The sequence below is a fragment of the Kogia breviceps genome, chromosome 1 (assembly GCF_026419965.1).
Source record: "Kogia breviceps isolate mKogBre1 chromosome 1, mKogBre1 haplotype 1, whole genome shotgun sequence".
NCBI classification, from domain to species: Eukaryota; Metazoa; Chordata; class Mammalia; order Artiodactyla; family Physeteridae; genus Kogia; species Kogia breviceps.
Window position 1 is genome coordinate 85,668,982 of NC_081310.1, and position 14,249 is coordinate 85,683,230.

The following is a 14,249-nucleotide window of genomic DNA, read 5'->3' on the forward strand; positions in this document are numbered from 1 at the left end:
TGAAAGCAGTAGTCGTAGGCCCTTGATAAATGTTCATTTTCTCCTCCTCCTCCATTTACCCCTTTTTACACTCCTAAGAGTTGCTTTGGAGTCATTTTTATGGAAGGGGAAAGAAGTATCCATTTTGTGAGAGAGGCACGTTCTGCCGAGCTGCTGAGGACAGAAGCATTAGAGATGGTCCCCTCCACCCAAGAGGAAACTCTCACGACTCAACCTCCATCCTGAACTTGCTCTTCACTCACATCAATTTCATTTCACTCTTGAGGGATCTTTCCATCACTGGCACACAGCGTGGACCAGTCTGGTGTCTTGTGCCAAACTGTCCTCCCACCCGGCTCAGCATCATTACTACCCCCAGGAGCAGCGGAGAGCATCTTGGCAGAGCTGAACGCCTGGTCCAGCCCAGAGGAAGAGGGGCAGGGGGTCATGGGCCCAGCTCTAAGGGGTTTCTACAAACCCACAGCCACCGAACTCTCAAAAGAAATAGCATGGCAAAGCCTGCCACGGACCAGCGTGGACCAAAGAGCCCCTGGGGGCCAGGTCTGTGCCTAACTGAATCCTCCACCTCCACCCTCAGCACAAGGAATTATAATCCCACTTTCCAAAAAAGAGGCCACTGCTCGAGGCCATACAGCTCAATAGCACATGTCAGGATTTGAATCCAGGTCTGTGTTGAAAGTCTGAGCTCTTTTAGGAAGAGGCAGAGAGAAACACATTTCATTGAGGAGAGACCCCTATAGCTGACTCACATCCTTAAGGGCACAGACCTTTGCACTCCTGGAACCTAGACTGGAGCCTGCCACATAGCAGGTGTTCAGTGGGACTAAAACCCAGAATTCCTGGATTCTAGCTGCATCCTTGCCACTCACAATGCTGAGTGGCCTTGGACAAGTCACATAACTTCTCTGGGCCTTGGGATCCTGTAAAGAGGAGGATGGTCTCTGCCTTGCCTTCCTCACTGAGGTGGGAGGCCTGTACAGGGGCCATGTCACCCAGGCTGGCACACCTGGTGGGCCCATGGAGCTTGGCCATTCAGGGAGGTGTGGTATCACACCAGGCCAGATATGCCAGCAGCTGCCCCTGGAGGAGGCCTCCCCTGGGTCAACCCACCAATGCCATCCAGCTCTGAGCCCCTCCAAAGGCAGTAGCCCAACCCACAGCAACACGCCCTGCCCAAGCCCTCATCCTAGAGGAAGGTGACATCACCCATGTCTGTGGCTCTGGGCATTCCCACATGTGGGAGCTATTCGGGGACTAACTGAGCAAGCCAACATCCTACCCGATGGAAGCCAGAAGAGAGAGAAAATGGCTAAGCCCCAATTTGTTAAAATCAGAAATCTTCTTAAAAGGGAGAAAAGGCTGTGCAAAAATCCCTGCTGGTGGAACCTTGTGAGGATGCAGGCAGGTGCCAACTCAGGCAAAGGCGCTAAGAAGAACTGCTATTTGTTGGCAGCCTGGGATGTGCCAGCCACTGGGCTGGCCACTTACCCAACCATTATCACATTTAGTTCTCACCAGGCTGGTGAATGCCACCCTCTCCATTTACAGATGGGGAAACTGAGGCTCAGAGACTTTGAGTCACTGGCCTTATGGTCACCCAGCAGCAAGGGGCTGGGCCAGAATTAGCCCCCAGTGCAGTCTCTTCCCCACTCCCCACAGTCAGCCAGCAGATCACCTGTCTCCTCCCCCTCCGTGTCTGTGGGATGGTCCTGGCCAAGACCCCCAGCTTTCTGGGCTTCTCCATTTATCAACTCAAGCTAAACATCAATGATTCTGAAGATGCTGGCTGGCAGGCCTGGTGCCCATGAGCTCTGAGGGGCAGGCATCAGCCCATTCAGCCCCTGTGGGAGCGTCCTGTAAGACAGCTTTTCTGTTCACTTGACACTGAACACAATGCCTGTCCTTTAAGAAAAATGCCCAACAAGCTGACTCAAAAATAACAGATGCCAATTTGCATATTATTTCACACATCATTTGCATGTTGTTCATTTAGTGTCATCACGGCTCTGCTCAGAATACAACTCTGGTTACCTTACAACCAGGCCTTGGGGAAAAAAAAATGGTCTCCACGCAGGGCGAGCCCTGATCCCCTGGTACATCCCTCCCCAACCCAGCTGCTCTTTATGCTCCTTGGCGCCTGGTTGGGAGAGTTAAGCACCTACCAGAGCAGAAAGGATAGGGAGAACCTTGATTCACAAGCCCTCACAACCTTTTGAATTCAAGACGGTACCCCATCGCAAGTCTCTGAAGGAAAAATTATGTTCTCTTGAAGACATGTCAGGAAAGCCTTAGCATTCTTTGCTTGCCCAGTTCTGTCCCAGGAAGGCCTCCTGGCTGGCCCTCTAGCTGTCATCCGTGCTCTCAGCCTCATTCTGCCTGGTCATCGTGTGTCCCCCTGACCTTCCTCTGGGCCTCCTGGCCTCTGGCCTGGATCCCTGCACTTATTTTTGTCCTCTCTCCACCTGTCCGATTTGCAGGTCCACACCCAACGAGCTGTGCCCAGGCCACAGATTGCTGACGCTGAGTGTAGAATAACTGGGTCCCATGAGGTAAGAAGGCTCCAGAAGCCCAGGCCAGGCCACCGCTGCAGCCCTACATTCCAGGGAGCAGTCTGCTTCCCTCTTAACTTGTGCAGACACACTCACAGGGACCCAGGCAGAAACAGGACCGAAGGTAAAGCCATTTGATTTTAGGAGAAAGGGGGCATGTTCCACACGTGTTTGCCTCTTCCAGAGTCCCTTTCTACAGCCACCTGTGTGGAGGATGACACATGCACCCGCACCCTCCACGGCTCTCTGGGGGACTCAGGGCTAACAGCATCATCTTCTAATCACTGCTCTCACAAAAGCAACAGCTGATGGGCTCAGTGTGTGCCCAGCTCTGACCTGGGTGCTATGCTGTAGGCAGGGGCTGTGATTCCCTCTGAACATCTGAGAAACAGGCTCCAGGTTCAGGAAACTCCCTGAGGATCCCCCCTTAGGATGCTGCCGAGTCAGGATGCGAACCCAAAGCCCACAGCTGCAACCGCCATGCCAGGCCACCTCTGCCAATCAGTACTGCCTCTGAGAAAAGAAGAGCAGCGGGTCTTCAGGGTCTGAGGGTGCAGAACTCTAGGAAGAACTCTGAGCCCCTGGCAATTACAGTTATCAACTAAATATTAAATCCCAGGCTTCCCTGTCCTCCCCACCTGTCCCTATGGATACCACATGGCGGGAACTCCAAGCTGCGCCTGCTCCATTCCCTACCTACTCTGCATCCCGTACCCTGGCTGCCAATGTTCTCACTCTCAGAAAGGCCCCCTGCCCACGACCCTGCCATCTTGGTCTGTCTAACCCTTCAGGGGCCACCCCACCTCCTACAGGGAGCCTCCCAACATCCCGAATGACTGCCTGCTTCCTCAGAGCTCCCGACACCACTGCAGCCCAGCCTGGATGGACGGTGCCTGGGTGCAGGCCCGACGCCCCTTGAGAACAGGAGTTGGAGGACCATGGCTTGCTGTCTTGGTGATAGAACAGCAACAAATACATGTTTGATGGAATCAGAAAGCTTTGAAGCAGGAAGGGAGTTCAGCATCAGAGTCCAGCCCTCATTTTTAAGCTAGAGAAACAGAGACCCAGAGAAGTGAAGGGACTTGACAAAGGCCATACAACAAGTCAGAAGCAAGAGGTGGGGGCACCTCTTGAGGGCTCCTTCAAAGCAGAGACAGGCCTTTCTTTAACATTAACTGCTGCTGACAGAGCTAAACAAAGCCTCACGCCAGGGAAGTAGGAAACTGGGACTCAAGTATGTGGAAGAAAGTTCTAGAAGTAGGGAAGGAGCAGCCCTTGAAGGTTCCCTCACTCAAATCCCCAGCAGAGGTTTGTGGTGGGGTTTGGAACAGAGAGATGAGCAAGGCACTGGGGACCTGAGCTCACGTTCTAGAACCATCTCTCCTCACACGGGCACCAGGTGGTGTAGCCACTCAACCCCTCTGCAGCTCAGTTTTCTCATCTGTGAGATATACTCTGACTGTAATGACTCCCGGCCCGAGGTGGGGACCCTGAGGAGAAACAAACATGGAAATACCTTGGATGTGAGATGCTGAGCCTGTGCGGGTCACCCCAATAAGTAGCCCTGCAGCCAGTGCTGGAAAGGGGAGAGGAGGGCGACAGGAAGCTCACAGGAGGACCAAGAGGCCAGGAGGCCGTGCGCAGAAGTGTCCCGGCCTGCTGGCTCTCGAGGGTGGAGGGGGAACACTTCGGGGCTGCGTCAGGAGACCTCCCGGTCCAGGCCTTCTCAGGGAGAGGTCTAATTCCACACCTTCCACCCTCTCAGCTTTGCCAGCATCACTCTGGGGCGGTATTACCAGGCCTCCAGGTGAGGAGGCATCCCGATGACGGACAGTGGACCTGTCCACATCTCACCCTGGACCCAGGCTGCACCCAGGGCCCCACCCCCTTTCCCTGGCCACCGCCAGGACACTGTCTCCTCTGGATACCTGCACTGGCATCTCCCACCCTCCATCAAGCCGCTTTCTGCCTATCTCTCTCGGTAAAGTTCATCCCGTCCCAACATTTTGCATCAAGGCTCTCAGACCCATAAACCTTGATTTGTCTCTTAAGAATGATAAGCAATTTCTCCAGCAGCAGCAGGCAAGAAAAAAGGGCTAAACTTGGGAGTCCAATGGGCCTGGGTTCTTATTCCAGCCCTGCCACCCACTAACAGTGTCAGCTTGGCCTCATGACTTCATCTACAAAGGGTGCCAAGACCATCCCCTACCTCTAGGACTCTCGAGGATAAAGCCAGCCTAGTGAGGCACAAATGGTGCCCTCCTCCCCCCTCCTATTGCCCAGCAGCATTCGTGGTCCATGCAGTGCCAGGCCCAGAGATGAAGCAGGGTGGTCCCTGACCCCAGCTCCCCCTCCCCTCCTTGCTCTCGGAGCCCAGCTGAGCTCCTGGGGGTGGAATGACAGGGTCGGGGGAGGGGGCACCCAAAAACCCATCAGCCTCCTCCAGACTTTCCTTACCAGAAAAAAAGGTACTAGAATTTTCCTCCCTAAAGCTCCCAGGAACAGTGCAGTCTTAGAATCATTATTTAAAGAGGACTAGGAGGCTTTCTTCTTTCTCTCTCTGCCTTTGGGGTTTTGAAAGAAAAAGAAGAAAAACAGCTACGAATGAATGAATGTGCTGGTCTACCTGCCACTGAGCTGAGGAAGGCAGTGTTTCATCAATACACAGCCGCCCTCCACAACCCCTTCCTCTCTCCCTCTCTCTCCCTCTCTCTAGTACACACTCATTTTCTCCCCCAAATGTGCTTTACAAATAACTGCAACAAAACCAAACCTTTCAGTTCTGATTTTACATCTCTCTCCCAGCCTCAGCTTCACCACAGAGGTGGTTCCAATTGCTTTTCATTTTGTTTTTCTTTACCTTATATTTTTTAGAGCAGATCTTTGGACCCTGGCCTCACAAATCCCCCTTTCTGCGAGCTCAGTAAGGGAAATACAAGGCCATCCACCAGCTCTCTAATTAGCCTGTGTAGCCGATAAATGCCCTAGCAATGATGCCAGGGCCAGAGCAACAGGGAGCACTGCCCATGGGGAAGGGAAGTCCGGATGTGTTATGAAGTCTTTCCCCCGGGACAGTTATAAATAGTGTCATGACATGCAAAGGAGAAGCATATATAAAAGTTAGCTGTCCCTTCTGTGGGTTACAAACGTTTGGCTCATTTGCAGACTGTCCACAAAGATTATAAATAGAGTCGCCACCACCCTGGGTGGGAGAAGGGGCTTGTTTTCACGCTCCCAGAGTCTCTCTTGCCCTCCTTGGGCCAAGATGCTGGGTGTGATGATAAAAATGTATGCCTGGGGCCTTGGTGGCTGGCTCCCCGGCTCCTACCTCTAGCCAATCACTTATAAAGGGTCTCCTGCCTTCTGCAACCTTCTCCTGCAGATCATCCCACAGGGAGGCTCCATGCAGAGAAGTCTGACCTATTCCTACTTTCCCAGCATGCTTGAAACCACAGATACGAGTGCCCTGAGGCATCTGCTCCCAATCATCAGGACATCCCCCCACAGTCACCCCCCTACCCCAAAGCGGCTCCTGGGTCTGGCAGGAGGTGTAGACAATTCACCCAGCAGAGCCTCGGCTGCTGCTCTGCCCTTCTGCAGAGAAGACCTCCATGACAGGGAGGGCAGAGGAACAGAAGAGCTGGGGACCAGTGAGCCCACTCGGTCATTCAGGCTGGAAGCTGGGGGTGGACCTCTGTGAGGTCAGCAAAGAGATACAAGTTGGCCCCAAGGGACCCCACCCTCTTGAAGGAGTGAACGGCCGGGAGACCGAGCTCCCCAGGGCATACAGAGAAGGCCGCCCTTTCCAGGGTGGCCTCCCACGAGGTGACCTGAAGAAAGGAAGCCACGCATGGAGTAGACAGGGAAGCCCCAGCATGTCCACTCCTCCACCCGTGGCCCGGGTGACCCCAGCAACAAGGCCCCCAGGGGGAGCAGGAAGAGCAGAGGGGCAGGAAGTTGGTGGGGAGGGCAGGAGTGGGGCACAAGAGGGGCAGCGGATGGGCTCTACCTGGGCAACGAAACTCAGACAGATTGTGAGGCCAGGGGTGGGGAAGTGGTTAGAGGTTGTGCAAAACTGGTGGAGACAGAGAACCACCCTGCTGCTACCCCAGCATTTCCCAGCCTCCCCTGGGCTGACCCCACAGCCCGATGCCCGAGGTCCCTGAGAAATAAGGCCCACTGATGACTTGCCAGCTGGATGGAGGCACCAGCTCAGACACCAGCAGGATGGCAAGGTGGGGTGGGGGCATCCACAGAGTCCCCAACTCTCTCTGGACTCAAGTGGAAAGAGCACAGCAGGCAGTGTAAGACCACAAAGTGGGTGTGCCTCAAACCAGCTCTGGAAGAAAATAAAGCATGCCAAGAAATACTCCCCAAACCCTCATTCCTTAATCCTGACCAGCACTAATGTAGTAGAGACAATGCCACTAAGATTCCTCAACAGGACCTCTAGACCTGGCCTATCATGATGGCTAAGGCCTCAAGGGTAAATCCACCCATAAGGAAAACACCTGGGCGCTCATTCGGTTCGGGGATAACCCAGTACCATCAGGAGCCCCAGCCTTGGCGTGATCACAAACAGCTCTCCTCTTACCTCAGCCGATCTTCCTTCCCCATCATCACCTGAGGCTTGTGAGAGCAGAGCCAAGGACCGTTCCGTCCTGATTTCTTACCTCCTCAGGCTGGCTCCCTTTTGCATTAACTGACTACGCTCAGAGGTCATGCCAGTTTCCTTCTCAAGACAGCCAGGTCTGCATGGTGAATTCCTCCCCCAGTAACAGATATCAGCCAAAGACAGGCAAACCGGAAGGCCACAGCCCCGTGGAAAAGAGCAGATAACTTCCGAAAGCAGCAGCTCAAGCACAAGGTTAGCAGTCTTCATCATTTGGGGAAAAGAAAGTGGGTTCCTCTCCCCAGGGCCTTTGAGTGGGAACTGCCACCATCAGTGCAGAGTAACCCAGTCTGGGTGGGGTGCCTGAGGCCACCCTGTCCACCCTCCTGCTTCCAGACCAGTTAGCAAAGCCAACCAGACACGGAGAGTTCTCCAGCAAAAGAGGCTGTTACCCATCCCTCCCCAGGGTCCACTGAACATCTCTGAGTTCCCCCAGCTGTTGATTCTTCATTCTGACCTAAACCCTCTTGTCACAACAGAGTCCATTTTCTCTGCAAGGCTGGGGAACAAATGTTCACCTCCCCTACAACAGACCCATGCTATAGGTGGTTTCCAGTCAGAAGACCCAGCCCCATCTCAGAACTTCTCCCCTCCGAGATACAACTTCTCACTCCACTGACAAGTCTTAGTTCCCAAGCTATCAAGGCCCCAACTAATTCTGGAGCCAGAGTTAGATAACAGAGGAAAAAGACATCTCTTTTCCTCTCATCTTCATCATTAATAACAATAACAGTAGATCCTGTATGGAGTGCCTTACTCTAATTCACTCTCCCCACTTGACAGCTGGGGAGACAGGCTCAGAGAAGCTACATGGCTTGTCCAAGATCACACACTGGAGGTGGCAGAGCTAAGATTCAAACTTTGGTCTGCTTCTTTAAAACAATCCTATTTGCCCCCAGGAGGAGAGGGAATAGCTACCTTATCCCCTCCTGAGTCCACAGGGCCTGCCACAGACACCCAGAAAATACTTGTTCCTATAATGACTCAGTGCCCGGATGGATAGAGGATGGAAGGGCTGGTGAGCCCTGCTCATCACAACCGGTACCGACCCCAAGGTGCAGAAGAGGTGGCCGCCTCACGAGCTGAGGCAGCCAGAACTTCCCAGGTTGCTGACCCCTCCATTCTTCCATCAGCCAGAGGGTCATGCATTTAAAATTAGGCAAGGGGCTTCCCTGGTGGCGCAGTGGTTGGGAGTCCGCCTGCCTATGCGGGGGACGCGGGTTCGTGCCGCGGAGCGGCTGGGCCCCTGAGCCATGGCTGCTGAGCCTGCGCGTCCGGAGCCTGTGCTCCGCGGCGGGAGAGGCCACAGCAGTGAGAGGCCCGCGTAACGCAAAAAAAAAATTAAATAAAATTAGGCAAAGCCCACCCCTTGGATCACCTCACCCTTCCTTCGCGCCGGAGTCTGCTGTCTCCGGCTCTGGGAAAGCCCCTTTTCCTGAATACTCCATCAGGAAGGCACCTGCTCTGGCAGCAACCCTCCTGCCCCATTAAAACAAATGTGCACAGACCGATCCCACGCTGGGAGCTGTCTCTAGGAGGGGCCATTCACCTAAGAGCTCTGACCGCAGGGTTCCCTAAAAGGGAGGGTGCTTGTCTTGCCCCTTCTCCCCACCCCCCAGCACTTGGGCCTTCATCAGCTTCCCCCAGCAAGGGCTCCTCGTCCCCAGGGGGTGCCTGGAGGGAGCCGGGCTTGTGCCCAGGGCGGCTGTCAGGCCTGCCGAGGCTAGCAGCCCCCTCTCCCGGGGCGCCCAGCGGGAGAAGGCAGCGAGCAGAAGGGCCCGCAGACTCAGAGGTTCATTACAGGGAATGACTAAGTGAGCTGCAATTCCAGGGGAAACCCCACTCGCTCCGGCTCACTGAGGGGCTCAAATCCTTGAGCCATTTAGACGAAGGCAGTTTCCAGGAGCTGCCCTGGGCTGGGGCAGTCCTCTCTGAGCAGCCAGGTCCCTGGGGGACCCTCCACCTGGAAGTCTTGATTCTGGCTATTCAGGTCATCAGACAGGTCTGCCCCACCCCTTTCCAGAGCGGGCAAATCTGCCCATCCTCTGCTCCAGCTAGCGAGAGGCTGGGAATGGGGGAAATCCGATCAGCACCTCCTAGGTTTTTGTGGCTGGATTTCAACAAGGAATGTGACAGTCTCGCAGCAGCTGTGCCCAGCCTGAAACAAGCTCTATTTGAAACCTCCAACAGCTGAACCCCTCCCAGCTACCCGCTGCCCAAAATGACAAATAAGTAGAGAAATCCAAACAACAAGCAATCATGCACGCACGCACACACTCACACACACACACACACACACACACACACACACACACACCAACAAATTGGGGGTGAAGGGTAGAGTGGGAAAAAAAATCCACTTGCCCGGTGACTCCCCAGGTCTCCAAAGCCTTCCAGCTCGCAGCAGGAGGGCTCCCAGCAAGCAGAGCTTTGACAGAAACCCACCTTCCTCAAGCCCCACTCCCTTGGAGGACGCGATTTCCAAGCCCACTCGGGGAGGGAAACCCCCTCCTCCGTCTTGGGACTGGACAGAGGCTGGGGCAGTGGGGCCAGCTCCCCCGCTAAAGCCGTGCCGGCCGTTCTCCATCGGGGCGCGCACTCACACACTCATCCTTATTTATCCCGAGAAGAAGGAGTTGGGGTGGGAGGGGAGAACTGGGGCTGAGCCGGGGGCATGAGCTCTCGGGGACTCCCAGGAAGCCCTGTCATCCCATCCGAAGAAAAGGCACTCCCCCCTACCCCAGCTGATGCCAAGGCGGCGCCCATCTGCTCTGCCCGGGTAACACCTGTAGCCATTTTTATCAGGGGATGTTTACAAGGCAGCAGCAGGTTTATTCTGAGTCCTCTTTCCTGAGGGAAAAGACCGCTGATTTCCTCCGCCTACATTTTTACCCCATGCCCCCAGGAGACTCAAGTCACGGGTGCTTTTCTATTTTGCCCTAAGTTTCTCAGGGATGAGGAGGGAAACAGAAACTTGGGAAGAGAGAGAGAAGACAGAGAGAGAAGGGACTGGCATGGAATCCCCACCCCCCCCACCCAGACATTTATTTCTTTTTTATCCTCGGGAAAATGGAGTGGAGCAGGGAGGGGAGGAGAGGAGAGGAGGGGAAGTCACAGGAACTGGCAAGCACATCAAGGCAGAGTGTAATTAATTGGTGCGTTAAGCTGCTAGGTTATGCTTTAGTACGAGTGAGCCAGGAGGAAAGATGATTTCTCAGAAGGGATTCTTTAATCCTCCCTAACACAGAGTCTACAAATTAGACACAGTGTGTGGGGATGTCCCCCCCTCCCAAGGAGGCAAGGAATGAATTCTCCCGGGATTAAGCAGGAAAACCATGGGAAGTTAGAGTGTTCCATATAACTGAGCAAACGCCTCTCCCCAACACCACCATCTCTCTCTCTCCCTCTCTCTCTCTCCCTCTCGCCCCCCCCCCCAACTCGCGCTCTCTCTCTCCCTCTCTCTCTTGCTACCTACATATTTCTTTTGTTCAAGGTATAAAGAGAAACTGCAGCCCCTACCTTTGAGTACAAACCCCAAGAGAGCTCGGTCTCTATCACCATAACAACAATTCCAAACATCCCAAAAATCAGAGCATAGTCACTCAGTCGCTTCCTCTTTTCAAACAGGGCCCTCCTGTGTCCCAGCTTATAGCCAATGTTTTGGTTTTTCCGCTTGTTGGCTTTGGGGAAGGTGGTGCTGCTGGCGGTGGCGCCGGCGTGCTGGTGGTTGTGGGCAGCATTGGGGTGATGGAGCAGGGTCTGGTGGGCATGGTTGTCCTCCCGGGAGGAGATGACGATCTCCGGGGGGTTGCTGGGGCTGAAGAGCTGGAGGGGCTGGCCCTCGGGCTCAGCCTCGATGAGGTTCCTCCGGGAGGCGCTGAGCCGGCTGAGGGGCTTCATGACCCCGCCGCTGTACTTGCAGGAGCTCATGGCGATCTCTGTGAAGGGGTTGCTGTCCCGCCGGTGCACCAGGGGGCTGGCCTGCCGGTGCCGGCCGCCTCCACCAGGCCCACTTGTGGCTGTGGAAGTTGGAGAGTGGCCAAGCAAGTGGTCATTGAGATTGAGCTGGCTGCCTTGCCTGGAGGAAGGGTGGAGGATGGCGGTGGAGTTGGATGAAGGGGGGCCCCTGAAAGCAGTAGGAGAGGAGTGTAGCAGGCCGGGGTGGATGGGCTGGCTCTGGAGTTGGGCGATCTGAGACAGGGGATGCGGCGGCTGCTGCTGCTGCTGAAGCTGCGGAGGCTGAGGCTGCAACGGGGGTCCTGGGGGCTGCTGGGGGGCTGCTGGGGGTGCTGGTGGCGGCGGCGGCGGCGGCTGCTGCTGCTGCTCATCCCCGGAGGATGGACAGGGGCACTTGGGGTCTTCATCCAGGTCCCCCACCCCGGAGTCATGGAAGTGCCCAGAAGTGTCCATCTTGGGGCCTGGCTGGATTCCCTGCAGTACAACTCCCCACCCCAAAGCCACCCTCGTTCCAAAGATGTCCTCAAAGGAAGCCAGGCATCCAAGCTCCCCCACCAGAGTGTCTTGGCTCCAGTCCTCTCTCTTTGGCTTGCTCCGGTTCTCTGGGGCTGCCTGGAGTCCAGACGCTGCCACTCAAGAATGCATTGTACTGGGCAGGGAGGGAGGGCAGGAGGGGAGCTTGGAGAAAGAAGAAGAAGGGGGAAAAAGAACTCTGTCTCAGGAGGTGGTCCTCTAGGAGCGTGTGAGGCCAGGCTCAGCTTCACTCCTCGCTGGCTCAATAGCTTTGCTCTCCTCCTCCTGCCACTGTTATAGGGTAAGCCAAGCCCACTTATCAGCAGCTGGTCTCATTGGCTTGTCTTAACTCTCCAACCACCTCCTAACTCCGCCCCCCGCATAGGCTCCTCCCAGAAGGAGGGGCCTGCCGCGCTCCGCTCCCAGCCCCAGTGGCAGCGCAGCGAAGGCTGGGAAATGTAGTTTCCGCTCCCCACCCGAGAGCTGAGCAGCTGCCCTCTTTCCTCTGACAGGTATGGCAGAAAGCCGTCAGCGCACGGCGATACGGGATGTACGCGCACGCTGGGCGGTGGCGAGGAGGAGCATAGGTCCTCCTAAGGAGGGGAGCCGTGCACCCTGATGCGGGGGCAAGAAGCAGGAAGACAGTTATTAATGGTCAGGGTCTGCGATAGGTTGTTTCACACATATTATCCAGCTACATCCTCCAAACACGCAAGGAGGTGGGCATCGTGTTCCCATTTCACAAATTGATGCTCAGAGATACTAAGTAACAACTTCAAGGTCACAGAAGCAGAGGGAACCCACATCCTCCTGACGCCAGGTAAATACTGAACTGCCTGCAATATGTGTGCAGGAGCATCTGTTATTTCTAAGCCTCACATCAACCCTATGAAAATGATGTCATCATTCTGATTTTACAGATGAAACCCGTTTTTTAAAAAATCACTCAAGCACAGATAAGTAGCTTGCCAGATGTTACCCCGTTTGTAATTAAGGATGCTAGAATTAGAACTCAGCTCAGTCTGACCCCACAGCTCCTATACCATCTCCCAGGATGCCTTTCCACTGTGATGCTCAGTGCACAGTGGTTGCTCCATAAATATTGCTCAAATGAGGGGTGGGAAAGAGCCAGAGAGAAGCTGTGGAGGAAGAACTGGCCTCCCCAAAGCAGGATGTGTGAAATGGACTATGGCTCCAGCTGGACTTGGAGTCATGGGAAGGTCTGGAAGGAAGACTGAAAACCCCCGTGGTCGCTCCCCACCTGATCTGTCCCATGGAGCTCTGAGAGTCAGAGCTGGGAACAGCTGCTGGCTTCCCAGGTTCAGAACCATCATCAAGTATTTATTAAGCTCCCACTGTGTGCAAAGGGAGTTCCAAAAAAGATGGGACCCAGCTGAATTCATTTCCACTTCTAACGGCAGCCGACTTAGGGATCAGTGAAGAAGGGGCCATTATGGGATTCCCCAAGCACACCTGGGGTTTTAGGAGGGAGGTATCTTCCTGCCTGGCTCTTGCTTCCCCCATCACCCCTTGGCCTCTGTCCAGCTGCTTCTCTGGTAGGAAGGGGGAAGAGGAGGAGAGCCATGCATGCACACACACACACACAGATACACGTATGCAGGTGCACATATATACATAGGTGTGCACTCACTGGCCCACAAACACGTACACACATGCACACACACACATGCCCACACACAGTGAGGTTCTAAGGCAGTTCTGAATGGTGAGCAGCAAGTGGCCAGGTCAGGAAGGAGCAGGGCTCCCATCAAAAGAGCCCAGAGTATCCTCCGTATGCCAGTTCTCACCTCTCCAATCCCCTCTCAGCCCGAATGATTGAGAGCTAAATAGTACTTATAAGTCACAACCCCAGAAACCTGAATAATTACAACTACACCTGATAATCTTGATTACTGTTATTATTATCAATGACATGGTCACACCCCCTGCCACTACAAGTCATAGCGCTGGGGCTCAGACACAAGCTGGGGTCTCATGTGTTTTCTCACGACCATGCCGGCCCTCCAGTACCCTCCACCTCACCCCCTCCAGCATGCCCTGCCTGCTCTCCCCTTCCCTTATGTCTTCTTGGTTTCCCTCCCTCCATCCCCAAACAGAGCCACCTGTTTGGTTCAAGGCTCCAGATCATATACTTAGGCTTAATGATTTCCTAATAAATTATCATTACTATGTCATTAGTAGCAGAAATATGCTGTTAGTATTGCTTCTCTGGGCTGTGAAAAATCATTTTTAGGGGCAGACTCCAGGTCTGGGCATTTCTGTGCCCACTCCACCGCTATGACCTGTCTTCTGCCTCAGTTGACCTTTCTGGGCCATCCCGGCTGTACCAGCTGGATCCCATAGGGACTGTTAGAATATGTCCTGCTATCATGGATGGGGATAAGAAACACCTGGCAGGGGTGAGGGACTAAACTATACCAGAGCCAAAGATAGATTAGAGATTCATCTGGAAATGGGCTGGAGCTTGACAGCTAATGCCACCGATGCAGCTCATGACCTTCTATACAGCCACCCTATGGGAATGGGAAGTGAATGAT

The 14,249-nt window shown here is 54.5% G+C and overlaps 1 protein-coding gene across 3 annotated transcripts in view; it reads right to left on the reverse strand.

Moving 5' to 3' along the window:
• Positions 1–11,971, reverse strand: part of KCNN3 (potassium calcium-activated channel subfamily N member 3) — a 184,179-nt gene extending 172,208 nt beyond the window's left edge. For all 3 annotated transcript variants that reach the window (XR_010841242.1, XM_067037148.1, XM_059038628.2), the window contains exon 1: positions 10,741–11,971. Coding sequence is in view for 2 of the 3 variants with exons in the window: in XM_067037148.1 (XP_066893249.1) it covers positions 10,741–11,631 (891 nt within the window). In the remaining variant the exon portion in view is untranslated. The remainder of the gene's footprint in view (positions 1–10,740) is intronic.
• Positions 11,972–14,249: the final 2,278 nt, after the last annotated feature.